Source organism: Manis javanica, chromosome 13 (genome assembly GCF_040802235.1).
Source record: "Manis javanica isolate MJ-LG chromosome 13, MJ_LKY, whole genome shotgun sequence".
Classification (NCBI taxonomy): domain Eukaryota; kingdom Metazoa; phylum Chordata; class Mammalia; order Pholidota; family Manidae; genus Manis; species Manis javanica.
The window spans coordinates 47,908,935-47,930,597 of NC_133168.1; the positions used below are offsets into that span (position 1 = coordinate 47,908,935).

At 35.6% G+C, this 21,663-nt stretch overlaps 1 protein-coding gene across 1 annotated transcript in view; it reads right to left on the bottom strand.

The window, feature by feature from the left end:
* The window catches only part of THEMIS (thymocyte selection associated), a 166,051-nt gene that overhangs the window by 127,766 nt on the left and 16,622 nt on the right, over positions 1 to 21,663 (bottom strand). The window contains exon 2 of the mRNA XM_036994001.2: positions 2,585 to 2,743. Within this exon, the coding sequence (XP_036849896.2) occupies positions 2,585 to 2,743 (159 nt within the window). The remainder of the gene's footprint in view (positions 1 to 2,584; positions 2,744 to 21,663) is intronic.

Here is a 21,663-nt window from a genome sequence, read left to right on the forward strand (position 1 = left end):
GGACACTCCACCAAACAACAGCAAAATATGTATTCTTCTCAAGTGCACATGAACATTCTCTAGGGTAGGTCATACATTAGTCCATAAAATAAGTTTCAATAAATTTTAAAAGATGATACAATCACAAAAAGCATGTCATCTGACCACAATAGAATGAAATTAGAAATCAATAACAAAAGGAAATTTTGAAAATTCCCAAGTCAGAAAGAGTGTTTAGAAATTGTATTAGACTTCTGAGTTTAAAAGTCTAACTGGGAGTTTAAATTGAAAGTTCTAAGTAGAGTATAAATAAATAGATGTTTCTGTTGAAACTTATGAAAAATAGTGGCCATAATTTTTATTTTCTCCCTAGTGCTAATATAGAATCATTACTCCTGTATCTGAGATCCCTTTCCTCATCACCTAGAAGTCCTCTTTGAAAGTAATCCCTAACCATCATCAATCATTTTACTCCTCCATTTTAACCCTGACCCTTACAATAAAACTAGTTTTGTAAATACATTTTCAAACTGTTGCTCAGTTAATGTAAGCCTATCATATCAACTGAAAGCTCAAAGGGATATTCTAAATAGCAACTCCCCATGTTAAACTGTTAGTCTATAGCTAAGTATCTTATTTCTCTAATAAGAAACATGCCTACCATAAGATTCTAGTCATTTTACCTTACTAAATATTTATTATATACATCTTCTCCTAAATACCACAGGGAATATAGCAATAGATGAGATTCAGATTGTCTTCAACAAACTTGTGATCTCTTAGACAAACTGTGCTCAAAAGGCAAGCATACAAGTAACTTCAATTGCATGCAAAATGTAATAAATCAATGCAATAAAATAGTGCAGTGATTAAGGCATGCAACAGTATAAGTGATTCAAAAAGGGAGTTTTTACATCCAATTAGAATAGTTAGGAAAAGCTTATTATAAAAGCAATAGTTTGCAACTTTGGCTGCTCATTAGTATCACCCTGGTAGCTTTACGAAATTTTGATAAGCAGATATCATCCCAGACCAAATAAATCAGAATATCTCAGGCAAGTATCCTGAGCATCAGGATTTTTTTAAAATTCCCTAGATGATTTCCATGTTTGAGAAACATTGCTATAAAGGAGGCAGGTAAGGAAGGCATAATTAGAATTGAACATGTGTAAGATTTTAGTTGAAAAGGGTAAGATACTGGAGCACTTGGAAGAATCTCCTCCTCATACAGCTAATTTATTTTCATTCCCCAAACCGCAGCTCAAGTACAACGTTTTCTGAAAAACTTTCTCTAGTTCCACCAATGGTAACAATAATAATAATAATGGTAGTAAAAACTGACATTTTTTATGGTCCTTGTTATATAAATACCATTCTAAGTATTTTAGGTATATTTTAATATTTAATCCTCTGAATAACACTAGGAGATAGATAGTATTATTATCCCCATTTTATATGTAAACTTGGCAAGTTTACATAACAAAAAAGTGACAAACAAAAAAGATGCAAAGACTCTAAAATCTATGTTCTGAAACACGACCAACTGGAGTTAGATGTTCCTTATCAAAACTCTCATAGAACCCATACATAGTCCAATCATACCAGTAACCAAATTGTATTACGAATGCTTACTAGGTTTTTTCTCTTCCACGAAATTTTTATTCATTTATTCAATAAATTATTGACCACATTCTCTGTGCCAGAAAAAGTAATTGGTACTAGAAACACAAAATCACATATGTCATATTTTACCTGTCAAGACGCTTTAGGCTATGGCAGCAGTCAGCAAACTTAAGTTCACAGAGAAAATTCTGTTGGCCAACTGGTTTTATATATATATTTATTGAACCATAGCCATGTTTCTTGGTTTATGTATTATCTGTAGCTTCTTTCATGTTACATCACAGTGGAGTAGTGGTGACAGAGGACATCAGTAGTAAAATCTAAAATATTTACTATCTGATCCTTTACGGGAAGTTTGCCAATCCCTGGTCTAGAGAATAAGACAAGTAAGAAAACCATCAATGACTACTCAATAAGGCACACACTATGGTGCCCACAAAATCATGGGAACATAAAAGAGAGATAAAAGTTAGAAAGTTAGAAGGTCAGAAAGATATCTCTAGAACACATGATGTTTGAGGTAACTTTGGAAGGCAGAGTAGACTCAACTAGACAAGATGAGCAAACAAACAGGGCAGTAAGAACAGACAGGGAAGCGCAGCCGTGATCCAGGGAGCTGGAATAAAGAGGGCAGATTTGTTTAAGAGATATTAGTTAGTTCTATGTGACTTATGAAAATATATCTTTGACTAATTCAGTCTTTATATCTAGTATAGCTAGTGGTGCATGGAGTTGAAACTTTCTAAATATTTGTTAACATAAACTATTAAGTCTTAAGTAAAGGATGTTTATTTTAAAAAGGGAGAAGTACTTGTTTTCTATTATTCCTAAAATCATTGAATTATAAAAATTATGAGTTTTTACCCATTGCCCTAGAGTGAAATAAGAAACCTACCACCTTTTCATTGTTTTCAATTGTATAGGTACATATGTCTATTAGCAATACAGTTTTATAAATGAGAAATGGTTCCAATATACAAACCTGGAAAATTCATAGGCAGTTCAAACGGTTGTGGAGATGTACACCCTTCAATTTGCTCACAAATTTCAGCCATGATCTTCTTAATTTTGAGGCCCGTAATTTTAATCACTTCTCCTGTTGACAAACAGCATTCATTTCCAAACATTTCATAAATAGAACCTGAATAAAAGGAGAGTGAAAAACAGTTTTTAAAAAAAGTTAAATAGTGAAGAGAATTAAGTAATAAAGTAGAAGCCACAAGCCTCATCTAAGGTGTTTTTATTCAGTTCTTCTCTTAGTACCTACTAAACAGGAATTTAATCAAGTTTGGTAAAATGATCAGCATGAACCAGGAAAAATATTAGATTTTCACTTCATCCACTGGGCAAAGTATAAACCATTTTATTTTTGTTATCATTGTAAATTGAATTCATGGTTTCCTTATCACCTTTAGCTCATCTTTCCAAGGTCAAACAGCAAACATGACTTCCCCTGCTGTGATTTATGATCTGTTTTCTCTGGGTCACAGAATTAGGCTTATATGAGTCAACAATGATCTAAGTAATTACAGCAAACAAGGTTGTAATCCAAAGACAGAGGGTCTGCACACCAGGGGTTTATATTAAGAGCACCATATCTATTTATTAGATGTGGTTCTCTTCATCATTGGGAGTATAAGACTTTTTGTCCATTTTCTCTCTTGATTTTTGAGAAGCTGGAAACATTGTTCAACATCTTTAAGGCAATAGAGGGCAGATCAGCCCAGATAAACTGAAAAACTTCATTTTAGATGAGGATTTCAGTCTCCTTTCTAACAAACCTTTTATTATAGATGCTAAAGCTAATCTTTTCATCTATTTATTTTCTTTTATATCTTCTGATAATGAGAAGATGGGCAGCAGAAAAGAGGACAGGCAAAAATTCCGGATAATCTACCCCTAAAAAGGGAACAACCCCAAAATTACCTCTCTGAAATATTATCACTGTACAATTTTCAGTAAACTGAAGGTGGGTGTAATGGGGGGTATTAAAACCTACCAGTCTTCTCTTGCCTCTAACATGATTTATAATATTTTTACCATATTAAAATGTGAATAATATGAGCACAAAATTTTAGGCTTCTTTTTTTTTCTCTTTTGAGCTCCTCATAGAATCTCGCCTGATATACAGTAGGCTTCTAGAACATTTTTGTAGCATTAATGGTTATCATAAAAGCCTGGCATCCAATCTAGCTTTAAACAATTCTGAAATTTTATCAGATCTCAACAGGGAGCAGGGGACACACTCAAATTAGAATAATTTGAAGAGGTTTCAATAAAGGGGCAGTTTACACAGAGGGGCAACCAGTTCTAGGCAACAAGAGACCATCACTCTTCTGACCTCACTCTTCTCCCTCTATTTGATCCTCTGCTAAGTCACCTCATTGGCCAAATTTACCCAGAAGCTAGAGTACAAGACGGCTGCTGATGCCCTCACAGAAGTCATCCTCCATCCTCCCAGGCAGAGAGTGGAAATGAAAATCTATCACAGCAAACTTATTATTTATTGTTTAATGGGGACCATTTTTTGTGGACATGCTAGTGTGTCTTCTCAAGTTTTAGTATATACTCCCATAACTCCCTCCTTTCCTTAACTATATATGCATTAATACTTTTCATTAACTCCAATACATAATGTCAGCCATCTCAAATCTTTTGTGGAACAATTATAATATTAAAACATAATAATAAACCTAGAGTGACTTTTCCTCCAGTGAACTTGGAATTGTTATTTTCTATGATCTTTATTTGGCAATTAACCACATACTAACATTTTACATCTTTAGTATTATCTCTTCCTGTACTTCATTTTTTACTGACTTTAGTTTTAATCAGTCCCAATCAACTTTAAGCTTCATGAAAGAAAATGCTGCATTATATTATTGCATAGCTACAACAACACATCAACCTTCTAGCCTCAATCATTCAGCAAAACTTCAATGAAAACCTATTATGTGTCAGGCATTATGATTGTATCAGAGGTAAATACATATCTCTTGCCCCTCAGAAGCACAGTCTTGAAGGGAACAGATAAGTAAGCAGACATTGTAACAGGTTATGAGAAAGTCATAATATAGGGAGTACAGGACATAGTGGGAGGCATTGAGAGGCATTTAATTAGCAGTTACGTGGGAAAGAGATTAGGGAAGGTTTCTTGGAGGAAATGACAACTGAAGCATCACAAGGTATTAGAACAGGCAGAGGAAATAGTTGAAAATGCAGAGACATGAAAGAGCCTGATACAATCTGGAAATTTCGAGTGAATTTGTTATGTCTCAAAAGTAAAGTAAGAAAGGGGAAGTGGTAAGAAAGGAGACTAGAGAAATAGAGGGAGTCCAGATCATGCAGCATCTTTCTGAAATTATCAAAAAACAAAAAAGACCAATCAAAGTCTGAAGCAACCTTCGAGTCAGAAAATCTATAGTCTCAGTTGTCAAGGTCCAGGAACTAGTACCAGTTTAATGAAAGGCCATACAAATGTAGGTACTTGCTCTCCAAAGTGTGGTCTACTGCATTACCCAGGAGCTTGTTAGACTCTTGGCCAGACCCCCCAACCTGCTGAATCAGAACCTGCATTTTTAATAAGATCCCCGGATGATACATAAGTACATTACCACTTGGAAAGCACTGTCTAGGTAACAACTGTGTAACTAAAATAGTCTCTGTTCTGGCACTGTTGCAAAATTAACCAGAGAGGGAAGGACATGCCATTTAGTGTCAGTGAAATGGACGATGTTGGGGCAGGGAAAGAGAGAGATTTTTAGTAGGAAACTGATATGGTAAGATTTTTCCTTACTACATGAAATAGAACAGAATATAACATACTCTGTTTCAGCTGAAGTCTATTGGGCTTATTTCCATGCAGTGTCTAATTATAGATCATTGTGTACCAACTGACTGACTTGGAAGGCACGCCATCTTTCTTTCACAGGTTCCATTGGAATTCAAAATTAAAAGACGAATTTCTGTCAGATTACATATCAAGTCACAGAGAAGAGAAGCCAGAGAATTCTATGAGGAGAAAACCCCCAGAATTTTAGTCACTACACAAAAAGCTTTTGACTCTTCTGTTCTCTTTCCAAGCATCTTTCTCTTTTTGAAAGAAGAAAATCATTTCCTTCAGTCATATAAGGAAAAGAACTTCATACAAATACTAATCTTCTACATTTATCTTCGGTTATTTGTGACGTCCAGTTTCCTCTAATGCCGAAGTTGCTAATTCACTTCAATAGAGTGGTCAGTGACACCCAATGCTAGAAAGTTACGTGCATGAAAGGTAACAAAAACATTCAGCAAATCTTGAATCCCTGAAACATGAAGGGTTCCTGTACATTGTTATAATATAATGTCTTCCTAAGATATATTTTTTCCTTGGTGAAACTATAAAATGGTTAATTTTTAAAGTGGCCAACTTCCAGAATCTAGAACAAGCACATATAATATGTGTAATTGCCTTTTAAAAATTTGCTGAGATGTGTATCCGCACTATGTGTTTGTGTATATATAGATATGGATATTAAAATGGTTTTCATTTCATTTTAAACACGACATATATTTTGAATATGCAAATCTCAAATCTATTAAATCTTTACAGACGGATTCTTTCCAAGTCAGAGCATATGTATTCAGGAGAGTGCCAACCATCAGAGAGAGCTGGAACAAAGCAGCCTGTTTTCAGTGATCAAACATGGCCCCCAAAGGCTGTAATGAAAGAGCCATGTGCCTTTGAAATCACCTTTTCTGTAATGCTACTTTGCTCAATAAAAACGACACATTAATATTCTTTTATGAGCTCATCTCTTATTTGACAATCCGTATAAGCAAGGCTGTGATCACATTGGAACAGCCAAAACAAGGGGTTCAACAGAATTTCTTCCATTTCCTCTACAAAGTCAAAAATGTGTGGCAGTCACAGAAGAGAAACTTACATCGTTTAAAGGATCCCCCTCACCCCTTTTTCTTAAGATGCACACATTCCCTCCATCCCCCACCACCCTCCCCTGCCCTACCAGGCCTCTTCATCAGCCTGTCAAAGTTCAACCAGTCCTAAAGATTCAGCTCATATTCACGTCTTCTTCAAAGCCTTCCTTGATCCCCACACCTAAGTGAGAATTAATTCTCTCCTCTGTGCTCTTAGAGCACGTACAGCCCCTTTGTGATTATTCTGACTGCCTGCTGTTTGGGTATTATTTTCTGGCCATTGATACTATGCATGTTTTAGAATGTATTATGAGTTCCTAGAGAAGAGCTATCTCTCAACTGTATTTTTTATCTGTCCTCACATATGCAGCTAGTAACACAGATTTTGTCACTTAGTAGATCCTTGGTGAATGTTGAATTATAACTTAGCCTTACTTTAAAATATCAACAAATTATTGTGAACATAGTAGTAATCCTTCTACATCAGAAGTTTAAAGCATGGCCAACCAAGACTTTGACATGGGTTATATCTTCCTTTGGTATGTTTGACATCAAATGCAAAAGCATATGCAAGATTAGCTGGCCACCTTGTGAGTTCCCTAGACAAAGAACATCAGGGCAGGTAATTCTTAAAGAAGAATATCTACTTTTTAAGGTTGCACTTGGCCACCATGTTTACCACTTTTATATTGCTGGGCTTGAGGGTGCTGTTCATGATGTGATGATCTGACATAGGTTTAGAGGTGTTATGAAATTGCATCTATACAGTTCAATTGATTTTGCATTACAGTGTATATAAAAGCACATCAGACTGGTATTGCCAGTAGAAGTGTATCTTTGCTCCTCATGATTATTCTTTACTTAAGGATAGTGTAAATTCCCAAGAAACATTCACAAAAGAAAGCATAAAAGTGTGAAATTATTTTATTAGCAGTGCTATCCCTGTACTGGGTGATTGATTAGACATTAAGAGACCATTATACCATTTGACCCAGGAATTTCACTCCTAGGAATTTACCCTAAGAATACAGCAGCCCAATTTGAAAAATACATATGTACCCCTATGTTTATTGCACCACTATTTACAATAGCCAAGAAATGGAAGCAACCTAAGTGTCCATCAGTAGATGAATGGATAAAGATGATGTGGTACATATACACAATGGAATATTATTCAGCCATTTGCAACAACATGGATGGAGCTAAAGAGTATTATGCTCAGTGAAATAAGCCAGGAAGAGAAAGACAAGTACCAAATGACTTCACTCATCCGTGGAGTATGAGAACAAAGAAAAAACTGAAGGAACAAAACAAGCAGACTCACAGAACCTAAGAATGGACTAACAGTTACCAAAGGGAAAGGGACTGGGGAGGGTGGATGGGAAGGGAGGGATAAGGGGGAAAAAAGAGCATTACACTTAGCACACATAATGTAGGGGGAGCACAGGGAAGGCAGTATAGCACAGAGAAGACAAGTATGACTCTATAGCATCTTACTATGCTGATGGACAGTGACTACAATGGGGTATGTGGTGGGGACTTGATAATGGGGGGAGTCTGGTAAACATAATGTTGCTCATGTAATTGTACATTAATGATACCAAAAAAAAAGGAAAAGAGAGAGAGACCATTATAGTGGTAAGTTCAATTTTCCAAATTAATCTCTAGATAGTTCCCATAGGAATGAAGCTAGAAAGATGCCAAAGGTGCAACAGATATTCACATGGCCAGTCTTCCATGAAAGTAAGGGAATTTCTCCATTCCCCTGTAAGGCAGAGAAAATGTCTTTCCTAGTATCTGATGAATCAAAACATAGCTAAACATGATATTTGAATGAAGTATGAAAAACATCAGACATGAAACAACAAGCTTGCAGCTTTACTGGGGTGGATTCTAGCAGTTGGATGCTGGATATACCACAGAAAGCTATACCTGAACTTTGATAGGAAATTATCTTTAAGGGCATAGAGACTTTCTTCCACCACTGCCAAAATATCAATATAAGGAGAGTAAAACATTAGGAAGACATCTTACATTGGTAAGGAAAATGATGGCCACACTAAGAAGAACTGAGGTATGATCTCTCTTACCTCTGAGAATATGAAGTTCTTTCTGTGAGTTGGGGATTTAGGTGTTATCCAGGAAGTCAAACTTAAATACAAGCATGTGGGAGACAATAGTGAATGTGGGTGTCTCTAAAAATCTGCTTATGGGGAAGAAATGAAAACCATAACAGGTTGGAAAGGCTGGAGCTTGAGAGCCAGTAAAGCAGGTTAAAGTAATAGTGAGGCCAGGAGCCAGAAAATGCCCACTTTTCAACCACTCTGAATGGTTAAATGACTGAAGTTTGGTGGTTGATGAACGAAGATTCACAGTTTCCTACAATAGCTAAAAAATGTCTGTATAATTGCAGAATCAATTTAATATAGCAAACAGAACTGTGCCAGAGGGTTTGCAAGTTGGTGTTATGATGGAAATCATCACTGCAGCTCTTTGCGTTAACAATGATCACAGCAAGAGGATTTGGGATCTGTGTGCATGAAATGAATATCCCTCTTAGACATCTACAAAATGTTTCTTTTGATAATGGAATGACTCAATGGTGCTGCATCTCTTAACACAATTTTTGACCAATGTATTCTCCATATTTTGCCCAAATTTCAACCCTCAAAATGACGTTATGAATAATAACTTCTTATATAAATAATGTTGCATTGGGAGATGGTTTATTATCATGGGAAGGACTTGGTTTTAAGTATATTTTATATAGTTTAAAATATTTGCCTATGTTTTATATCGCAAATGTTAAATAAACTTACTATTGACCTCTATAGCCATTTAAAATCATAAACTTGTTCTTTGCATTTCATTTAGGGAATATAAATATACTGATTGAATTGATTATACATGGGCTCTAATGCACTATAATGTGTTCATCCAAAGTATATAAAATAAAGTATCACTATATCATAAATTTTCCCTAAGTTAATTAGCATCAAACACTTCATTAACTACTCTGCTTGTGAAATATAGTTTATAAATAGAGACCAAAGGTTTAGAAACTTCTATAGGAATTTTGAAGTTATACTATATTCATTGAGTTAAATAATAAAATACATGCTTGTATTTTGTATGTCTTTCTTTAAAACATTTTTTAATAATAATTCACTTATATTTCAGTTTACTAAAGCAGTAGTCCATGATGGATTGGGTAAAGAAAATAAATTGGAACTTCACCACAGATAGTTTAATCCTAAAGCATAAAGTATAAATATATGACCACAGTCAAAACAGGGAACCAGGTTGTAGTCCAGGGAGTTAGGGAGTTAGAGCAAAATTTGAACATACCAGAAAAAGGAAAGTTACACCTAATATACAGTGTCCTAATTGATACTATTAACTTATCTATCTCAATGTCACTAACAGTGTAGATGCCTTGACTAAAAAACACAGGAATTTTAATTAACTTGACAGTAATAGTTCTAATTACAGATTATTACACGGGCATTCTGATTTGTATATTATACTCTTTGATTTGTATGAGGCAGTGTTTGAACCTAAGTGACCTTGGATGCTTTGATTTGTTAGATATATGCAGCTAAGCTGCAAAGATAAAGCCACGAGCAGGTGAAACACCCTAGGAGATAAATTCCTTGAGTTCTATCTAACCAGCATAGCAGGTATTCTCCATATAAATATCTAGACTCTATTCTACAACTTTTCCCTCCCATCACTAATTAGTCATTTGAATCAAGATGAGGCCTAATAATCCTCCTCAACATAAAGTTCCAGGTAACTATCCATCAATTGAGATGGCATGCCATATAGAAATTATTCCCAGCCTAGTCCTGCACTATGACTTATCTTGCTTTCTTTAAATCCCCTTGGCTAATCTTTATTTTTTAAGATTTTCATCCTCAGATTGGGATAATTTACTCCCAAAGCCTTAGTTTTAGTTTTTAAAAAATCTGGCAGAATACAGACTCCCTCAAATCCATCATGTTTTTTCAAGGCAACTGTCTGAATTGAGGCATAAAACATCTAAACTGATAATAATCACAACTTTATATACCCCAATGGCAGCCGTAGGATGAGCTGCAATTTCATTTACATTTCTACATTAATTCTAATGATCTCTTGAATCATTGAGTCTCTGTCAGACAGGAAAATTAAGACAACATGCTATCCTACTAACGTATTACAATGACTGAGTCTCTATACACTATTTTTACCAAGTGGTTCTCCAAACCATACTTGAACACTTTCACTGATGGAATTCCAATTATTTAAAGGTGTCTACTTTTGAGCAATTCTCAGTGCTAAGGAACTCTGCTTTTTACTAAGTGTAATATGTGTTCTTATAGGATATACACATTAGAACTATTTTTAGCCCTTAGAATCATACAGAGCACAACTATTTAATTCCTCTACAAAGCAGCCGTAAAATGTTTGAAGATAGCTGTCACAGTTGACCTTTATAGCAAATCAATCTGTCAGACAATTGCAGTATGTTTGGGGCCACTGCTTACAGCATAGGTGGCCCATTTTAAATGACTTGATGTGAATGGCTTTCTTGAAATTGTACAACATGGTATCAGTCTTTTCAAAAACGTGTGCCTTTGCATGCTCAAGGGGAGGCTCGATAGTGCCTGTCAGGGATGTTCAAAGAAAGTTTCCTGCCATGAAACTAAAAATCTTCATATGAGAATAAGGCAGCTGTTTCATATGAGCAACACTTGGCTTTGCCAACCAATAAGTCAAGGTAATTCCTATAGTAGAAAAAGTAAAAATGTCCGAAAGCTGAGTAGTAAATTTAAGGAAGTAATACCTCCCAGTAGATAGATTCTTCCTCTGCATTCCTTCCACTATTAAAGCAAGACATGAAGATTATTTCCCCAAGAAAGGAAAGAGATTTAACCAGTAAGTCATTGTTTAGTTCTGAGACTCAAAGAAATTTTTGAATACTTGGGAAGATAATAATAATGAAAAGATAGACTTTATTGGAAGGGGAAAGTGTTTTTTCACAATTGCCAAAAATCTTTTTATGTAAACATAAGAATCAAAAATGGGAGATTGTTATATAGTAGTTTTTAGTATATAGTATATATAGGAATTATATATTATTACATAGTATATAGATTATTATATTATAGATGAGGGGGACTCAGCACATGCCATAAAGGGATTTCCTGCCTGGCTGCAAAGAAAATTAGAATTTTTTTCAACATGAAGATGAAAAAATCCAATGTTCTATTTTTAACTTCCAAAATTTGTTTTTTTGTGCCACATGAAGGGAAAAAATTGTTTTGATTCATAAAAGCTGTTTCTTATTGAAAGAAGTAAAAACCAGGTTCTAAGGAAGAAGGTCATAGAATTAATGCTTTAAAGTTAGTTTGTAAAGAGAACAGAATTCCAGGCTGTCTTCTGGGAGACTAGCTGGGAAGGAGAGAGGTGACTTCAGTGGAGAATCACATTGCAGAAGATTTGTGGGGCCTAGTTTGCAGACATCATGTGAAGAGGTGCAGAGATTGCCATAAGCAGCCTATCCAGTATCCATTGTGATAAGCCTCAGGAGGCTTCCTGAGTCTGTGACAAATGACCATGCTAATAAGCACTAAATTAACGTGAATAAACAAGCTCAGCTTCTCAGCTTCTCAATTCTGTCTGTTGAGGGCCTTCCTCAACAGCTATCTGAATATCCAGCAAAAGTGATGTCCACCCATACAAATCAGAGGTCTCTATTCCACACTTAGGTTTGACTTCTTAATAGAAGGGCACATAGAACTCAGAAAAATCATTATACCCACATTTATATTTTATTACAGAGAAATGATGCAGATTAAAATGAGCAAAGGAACAATGTTCATAGGCAGAGTCCAGGAGACAAGTTTCCAGTTGTCTTCTACCAGTAAGGTCACATGGACACAGTTTAATTCTCCCAGCAATGGTCGATGGCAACATATACAAACCATTGCTAACCAGGGAAGCTCATTGAACCTGGTGTCCAGGGATTTTACTAGAGGCCAGTCACTTCAGAAGTCAAACCAATACAGCATGGCCCAGGCCCCTGTCAAGCAAGTGGTGGCATTCACCATAAGTCACATTCTTAAGCTATACAGAGTGGCCCAACTTCCAAAATATACAGGCCTTTTATCACGCAGGATATACCAAGAAACAAGACCAGTCCTTTCTATAGAATTTGCAGATTTGAACATGGAAAGCCTGCTGAGTTAACACTTTACAGCATACCATGTCTCAGGACTTTGTTAAAGCTTGTCAGGAAAGCTTGTCCAAGATTTTAAGAAGCAAAAAAGAATAGGTGTCCTTTCAGTGAAGAGCTGGATATTGTCTAGCAGACCTTTTAAGGAATCATTTGGGATTCTTTAGTGTAATGCAGCTTTAAATGACACTATAGTGACGTACAGAAAATTGATGGAAATGTAAATGATACTTAACCATAGTGATGCAAATGATCATTTTCCATTGAAACAAAAATATTTTTTTCCAATATACATATAATTGACCTATACCTTGTAGAAAAGATAACCCGAAATATTACATGTTTAAGGAAGACAGTTAGGAATACTTTTTGAATACTGGAATTTGAACACTGGAAAATTCATTTGAGCATTTCTCATGGTGTGTGTGTGTGTTTGAGCTGGTTTTAATATCTCACTGGTTATCTCATTTGATGAGTTGAATAAAATAGTCCATGTGTTCATTTCATGTTTTTAAAGGAGTGATATTTTTAACTTTGTAAAAAATATACTTTGTCAATCTCACATTAGTTGCCCAGCATTTGGGTTCTCTTTTGAATATGACTAGTCATTTGTAACAGAGGGTGGGATCCTTCAGTCCCAGAAGAGCATTGATAATTTGATAAGAAAACTGTTCAATATTTATATTTGGGTAGAAATTCAGTGTTGAAAACTTACTCCCTTTGTATTTGTAAAATATTATATCTAATTTAGACAGTAGACTTTCTTCCTTTTCTTTTCTTTTTTAAATTTGTGTTATTCTTTCTCTTCCCTAGTTTATCACTTAATGATATCATTCATTTTTGCAGAGCAAATGATCTCCTTCTCATAAGAGATAATTCTCATTACAAGCCTTCAACAGATAAAATTTCAACTCGCTTATTTTTAAGAATGATAAATGTTTTTAAATTTTATGTTCAAAAGAGTCAGGATAAGATTTTAAGATACAATAGAATTCTAAAATGTATTCTAAAGATTAAATTGCTCTTCAGTGAAAGACCCCATATTTCTATAAACTTTCAAAATGACTATCCTGCCTAAAGCAATCTACAGATTCAGTGCAATCCCCATAAAAATACCAACAGCATTCTTCCACAAACTGGAACAAATGGTTCTAAAATTCATATGGAACCACAAAGACCCAAAATAGCCAAAGCAATCCTGAGAAAGAACGAAGTGGGGAGTATTGCACTTCCAGACTTCAAGCTCTGCTACAGAGCCACAGTAATCAAAACAATTTGGTATGGGCACAAGGACAGACCTGTAGATGAATGGAACAGAATAGAGAGCCCAGATATAAACCCACACATATATGGTCAATTAATATATGATAATGGAGCCATGAATATACAATGGGGAAATGACAGCCTCTTTAAAAACTGGACAGCTACATGTAAGAGAATGAAACTAAATTATTGTCTAATTCATACATACATAAAAATAAAACTCAAAATGGATCAAAGACCTGAATGTAAGTCATGAAACCATAAAACTCAAAGAAAAAAATATAGGCAAAAATCTCTTGAATATAAACATAAGCAACTTTTTCCTTAACACATCTCCTTAGGCAAGGGAAACAAAATAAAAATGAACAAATGAAACTGCATCAAATTAAAAAGCTTCTGTACAGCAAAGGACACTATCAGTAGAACAAAAAGGCATCCTACAGTATGGCAGAATATATTCATAAATGACATATCTGATAAAAGGTTAACATTCAAAATATATAAGGAACTCACATGCCTCAACACCCAAAAAACAAATAACCCAATTAAAAAATGGTTGAAGGACCTGAACAGACACTTCTCCAAAGAGGAAATATGGATGGCCAACAGGCATGTGAAAATATACTCCACACCACTAATCGTCAGGGAAATGCAAATTAAAACCACAATGAGATATCACCTCACACCAGTTAGGACGGCCATGTTCCAAAAGATAAGGAACAACAAATGGTGACGAGGAAGCAGAGAAAGGGGAACCCTCCTGCACTGTTGGTGGAAATGTAAATTGTTTCAGACGCTGTAGAAAGCAATATGGAGGTTCCTCAAAAAACTAAACATAGAAATACTGTTTGACCCAGTAATTCCACTCTTAGGAATTTACCTGAAGAAAACAAGATCTCTGATTCAAAAAGACGTATGCACCCCTATGTTTATTGCTGCATTATTTGCATTTGCCAAGATAAGGAAGCAACCTAAATGTTCATCAGTAGATGAATGTATAAAGAAGATGTGGCATATATACACAATGGAATATTACTCAGCCATGAAAAGAAAAGAAAGCATGCCATTTACAACAACATGGATAGATCTAGAGATATTATGTTCAGTGAAATATCAGGTGGAGAAAGACAAATACCAAATGATTTCACTCATTTGTGAAGTATAACAACAAAGTGAAATCGAACAAAAAAAGTAGAGGACTCAGAGACACCAAGTGATGAGTGGTTACCAAAGAGGAGGGAGAAGGAGATTAAGGGGCATTATAATTCACAATCACAACATAGGTAGGTCATGTGGACAGTAGTACAGCATGGAGAATACAATTAATGACTCTATAGCATCTTACCACATTGATAGGTAGTGACCACAATGGAGGGGGTGAAGAATTGATAATAGGGGTGAATGCTGAACCACTGTTTTGTGTATGAGAAACCATCAAAAGATTGTATATCAATGATACTTTAATTTAAAGAACTAATAAAGGAATAATAAATATTAATCAGTACATTTGAGTCAAAAACTTATAGATATAATTTGATGTGCAAAACTTTTGCTTTCAAAAAAAAAAGTTTATTGTGAAACCACCAAGAGCCCCCATTCAGCTGTTGAAACAAATCCTAAAACAACAGTTGCTGAAATAAGAAGTGTTTCTTTCTCAAATAACAACCCAGTGGTAACTTGTCAGGGTTTATAAGGAATCTTCGTGGGATCTAGCTTTCTTCCTGTTGCTATTCTGGCTTCTTCAACATGAAACTTGTGCCTTCTGTTCTAAGAAGGCTGCTCCAGTTCCTATCATCTTGTCTGAATTTCAGGTAGTGAGAAAAAGATATGAAGAAGAGGAGGACATTCCTTTTGTTTTAGCGGCATGCAATAGAAATGTCATACATCATATATTCTCACAACTCATTAGCCAAAATTTAATCAAGTGCCCACATTAAGCATTAAGAGAACTGTACAGTATCATTTTTAACTGTTCACAGATGATATCTGTTACTAGAAGAGAGAACATATATGGTTAGGGAGACATCTAACAATCTCTGATCAGCAAAATGTGAGGGAAAGATATATATATTTCATGATTTAAATTAGCTGCACTGTATCTGTAAACTTATCTTGTCTTAGGGGGAAACATTGTATATTTTTATTTGAAACACCAAAGATAGGGGATCTGTTCCTGAGATTGAGACTGCAAGCTAGGATTTCAGGGTTGATTTTTACCTCCACTGAAAAGATGAAAATATTTTACACACACACACACACACACACACACACACTTCTTATCTCCATTCATTCCTACTCATTTAACTAGGTGAAAATCACAGATAAGAATGCCTTCTCTAGAGTTTCAAATCCAGGATCTATATTTAATAGATGTGAGTTCATGTAATATCTTTGTCTATAAAATGGGGACTGTGCCTCAATTTCCTTGTCCTTAAAATGAAGATAGTAATATTACCTCAAATCATTGTTTTGAGGATCAAAGATGATAATCAATTTTTAAGTAAATAGCTCAGCACCTGGCATTTGTTTAGGGCTTAATAAATACTTGCCATCATTGGGTTCATCCTTGTTATGTCATATTATATTGTTGTTTAATGCTGAATAATTCAGTATAATGTTTTACTTAGTAAGCTGGTGTGATTTTGTTGGTTTATCTTTATGAAAGTTAAGTGTCCTCTTTGGATGTAGGTGAGGTTTTCCCTGAATAAAAAAAATGATATATTTTGTTTGTCAATAATCCTATTAAAGAGAATATTATGGAGGAGAAAATAGGAACTTAAGAAGATGGATTATGAATAAAGGCACACTCAAGGTCAGCTTTTTTCCCAACTTGTGCTAATGAACCTTGGTATGCCACAAATGGGTTATAAATGTGCCAATATATTGAACTCACTGAAGTGACCAGCTCCGGTAGGTCTGGGATGACTGGTAGGTTTGGTTGGTGACTTTTGGTTGAAAGTTGCCTTGTCTGTTTACCCTGGTTGTCAAACAAATATTCCTATTGTGCATATGTGCCTGACATAATTTAATGAGTTGGGAGGAAGGGTCTAGGAGCACTCCTGGTGGAAAGTTAAGTTGCTTTCTTTCTATGAAGGTTCGCTGAGAAGTGGTGTTACCCTGGGCAAGGGTAGAGCTCTATAGCCATTCAGAAAGGAGCCCTGGGAGACACTTTATTTTTGACTTATTCATTTTTTCAACTATTCAACACATTGAATATATGATATGTGTAAAACAAAGAACTATGATAAGTACTACTGGTATAATGGTGAGCAAGAATAAGTGGTCTCAACCTTCATGAATTTTTTAATATTTTGGAATAAAAGATAATCAAAATATTATACAAATATATGATTACAAAATGATGATTACTATGAAAGAAAATTGTTGATACTAGGAGAAAGGACCTGGGCTTCTGGGCTTTGTGAATAGTACATCTGCATTACATTTATTTATTAAATCCTTCAACAATCATTACATGCCAGGCATATTAATCTCAAGCTGACAGTAAAGTCTTATTAAAAGGCATCATCTGGGATTTCCATTCCACGAAGATGGCAGTAAACATACAATTTCCTAACCTCATATACAGGCATACCTTGGAGACTTGAAGGTTTGGTGTTTAACTGCTGCAATAGACCAAATATCACAATAAAGCAAGTCAACTGGCAATTTCTTAAAACAGGGCAACAGTGAAGTTTGCTGCATCAGTCTAGTCTCCCTGTCACAAACAATTTCTCTGTGTCATGCAGTGCTGTTTTTAACATTTTAGAACTTCTTTCAAAATTGAAGTCAGTCCTCTCAAACCCTGCCAACGCTTTATCAACTAAGTCTATGGACTATTCAAAATCCTTTGTTGCCATTTACATCAATCTTCACTATATCATCACCAGGAGTAAATTCCATCTCAAGAAAACACTTTGTTGAACAATATCCATCATATCATAGACTAATTTTCACAAATGCCTAGGGTGCCTAAATGGTTTTCTTGGCTTCACTGGAGATGGCTGGTAATTATAGATTTGCTTTGTTTATGTCACTGTATTCCTATTATGTTATTATGTGTGTGCAAGTTAGTTAGTAGTTTAAAACCTATACATGCTCAAGGTAGTCTACAAGAAGATATGTCAAAGAAATAATCAATCCTCCCATGTTTTCTTCCATATGCTACCTCTATAGCTTTTCTTCTTCCTTCCTAATTACAACCCTTAAATAGAATTCGTGCCTCATATAGAATTTACTGAGTATCATAATTCCTCCAGGTGGTAAAGATACCTCGAGACAAGTGCTGGGCATAGAAGCCACAGGGCATAAATCTGCAAAGAAGTAAAAAGCTAACCTTTTCAAACAACATGGCTTCTCTCTCACTTACCAACTTTACATTTCCCTGTATGGCCCCGGAAGATGACTGGTTAGCCAGAGACGGGTAAGATTCCTCAAGGGAGGAACAACCTAAGACAGGCACAGTCGCAGGGGGGCCATCAGGTGAGAAATCGGGGAACAACAGTGGTGAAGCTTAGAACCTCACCCCCTCCCCCATTTTGAGAGAAAGCTTCTGCATCCGTGGATGTTTTATTGCCCTTGTCTAGCTCGGATTAGCACATAGTCTACAGGCACACACCTGATCATCTACAATTGCTCTCTTACAACACTAAACTATGTTTTCTAACTTTATCTTGCAGCTACCTACCACTTTAGCATTTTATTAAAAATAAAAAAAATAATAATAATAATGGGAGAAATGTGGGATCCACATATAAATAAGTATAAAAATCAAACGAATATTCATATTTGACCTAATTGTTTATAGTTCATAATGCATGATCAAAACCAAAAGTTTCTGTGATGAATGCCCTTGTACTGTTGACCATGTAAGAACTTATTCACTATGTAAGAATTCGTTCACTAAGTAAGAACTTGTTCATTATGCTTCAGAAGATTGGAAACTGACGAGAATTAGGCTTGAGATGGATTAATGGTTATGCATTGAGCATTGACCCCCCTATACAGAATTTTATTGTTGTTAACAACCATTTGATTAATAAATATAAGAGATGCCCTCTCAAAAAAAAAAGAAAACACTTTGCTCATCCATAAGAAGCAACTCCTCATCCATTCAAATTTTATCATGAGATTGCAGCAATTCAATTACATCCTCAGGCTTCACTTCTAATTTGAATTCTCTTGCTATTTATACCACATCTGCAGTTATTTTCTCCACTGAAGTCTTGACACCATCAGTCATCCATGAGGGTTGGAATCAACTTCTTCCAAACTGCTGTTTATGTTGATATTTTAAGCTCTTCCTATGAATCATGAATGTTCTAAAAGACATCTCAAAAGGCAAATACTTTCCAGAAGGTTTTCAACTGAGTTTGGTCAGGTCCATCAGAGCAATCACTATCTTTGGGAGCTATAGCCTTAAGAAATGTATTTCTTAAAGAATAAGACTTGAAAGTTGAAATTACTCCTTGATCCTTTGGCTTCAGAAGGGACGCTGTGTTAGCAGGTATGAAAACAATGAGAATTTTAGTGTACACCTCCATTAGAGTTCTTGGGTAACCAAATGCATTGTCAACAAGCAGTCATATTTTGAAAGGAGTCTTTTTATTTCCTGAGCAGATCTCAACAGTGGGCTTACTATATTCAGTAAACCATGTTATAAACAGATGTGCTGTTATCTGGCTTTTTTCTTCCCTTTGTAGAGTATAGGTAAAGTAGATTTAGCATAATTCTTGAGGGCTATTCACTTTCAGAATGGTGACTAAACATTGACTGCAACTTAAACATTCCAGATGCATGAGCCCCTAACAAGAGAATCAGCCTGTCCTTTGAAGCTTTAAAGCCAGGCACTTACTTCTCTCTGGCTATGAAAGCCCTAGATAACATTTTCTTCCAATAGAGGGCTGTTTGTCTTTATTGAGAATCTGCTGTTTAGTGTAGCCACCTTTATTACTTATGTCAGCTAGATCTTCTGGATAACTTGCTGCATTTTCTATATCAGCACTTGCTGTTTTACCTGGTACTTTTCTGTATGAAGATGGCTTTGAACGCTTCTTTTGCAGCTTCCTCACCTTTGTCATTCTTCCTAGAATTGAAGAGTCAGGGCCTTGGTCTGGATTAGGCTTTGGTTTAAGGGAATGTTATAGCTGGCTTTATGTTTTATTTCCTGAGCAGATCTCAACAGTGGGCTTACTATATTCAGTAAACCATGTTATAAACAGATGTGCTGTTATCTGGGCTTTGTTCTTCCATTTATAGAGTACAAGCAAAGTAGATTTAGCATAATTCTGAGGGCTATAAGCTTTCAGAATGGTGAATAAACATTAGGCTAACACTTTCTCCATATCAGCAATAAAGCTGTTTTTCTTCCTTATCATTTGTGTGCTCACTGGAGTTACCCTTTTAATTTCCTTCAAGAACTTTTCCTTTGCATTCACAACTTGTCTAACTGGTGCAAGAAGCCTAGCTTCTAGCTTATCTTGGCTTTAAACATACCCTCCTCACTAAGATGAATCAGTTCTAGCTTTTGATTTAAAGTGAGAGACATGTGACTCTTCCCTTCACTTGAACATTTAGACTCCATTGTAGGGTTATTAGTTGGCCTAATTTCCTCATTGTTGTGTTTTGGGGGGCCCAAGGAGAAGGAGAAAGAGAAGAAAATGGCTGGTCAGTGGAGCATAGTAATTTATAAATGCACACATTTATAAATTAAGTTCTCCATCTTAAATGCACACAGTTTGTGGTACTCCAAAACAATTGCAATAAGAACATCAAAGATCACTGATCACAGATCACCATAACAAATATAATGATAATGAAAAAGTTTGAAATATTGTGAGAATTACCAAAATGTGATGCAAGACATGAAGTGAACAAATGCTGTTGAAAAATGGTGCTGTTACATTATCTCAATGCAGGTTTGCCACAAACCTTCAATTTGTAAAGAGACACAATATCTGTGAAGCTCAATAAAACAAAATACAATAAAATTAGGTATGTCTGTATCCCACACTTGAAGCTAGAGAACGTGGCAACCTAGAAATACCTTTGGTACAGGAAAAAATATAAATAAAATCGCCAAGAATCCTGTTCTCTCTAGACCAGAGAAGGAACAGCCTAGTAAGACAGAAAACTTTCTGACAATAATCACTCTATTAAAGCCAGATATTACAGAAAAACATTTTTATTCTCTAACCACCCACTAGGAAAGGCTGATAGAGACCTTATAATTTCACCATTGATAAGTGTAATGACACTCACCCTTTGCTGGGGTGGTGTTAGAAAGGCAGTTAAGAAATGGGATTTGCACTTTTGTGAGCCTGTAATAAGACCCCCACCCCCATCAGGAAAACCAAGTGGAGAGTCTGGACTTCCCCCCTCACCCAGCAGTACTCAAGTGCCCTTTCTCCTTTTCCCTGGGATGATGTCTGAGAATGTCTAATTAAAAAATTAGGACTTTAATTATTGCCCAATGTAATTAGGCACCTCCCTACAATAAGGTTTAAGAGGAAGCCATGTATGGAACAGTAATGAGGCAATACTATCCCTCTCATCAAAGGTAGTATCACTGGAGGCCTAGTAAGTAGCCAGTACTCCAATCTGAACAGCACAAAGGATGATCCCCTCCCTTCAGATGTCAAAAGAGGCTGAATGGGGAA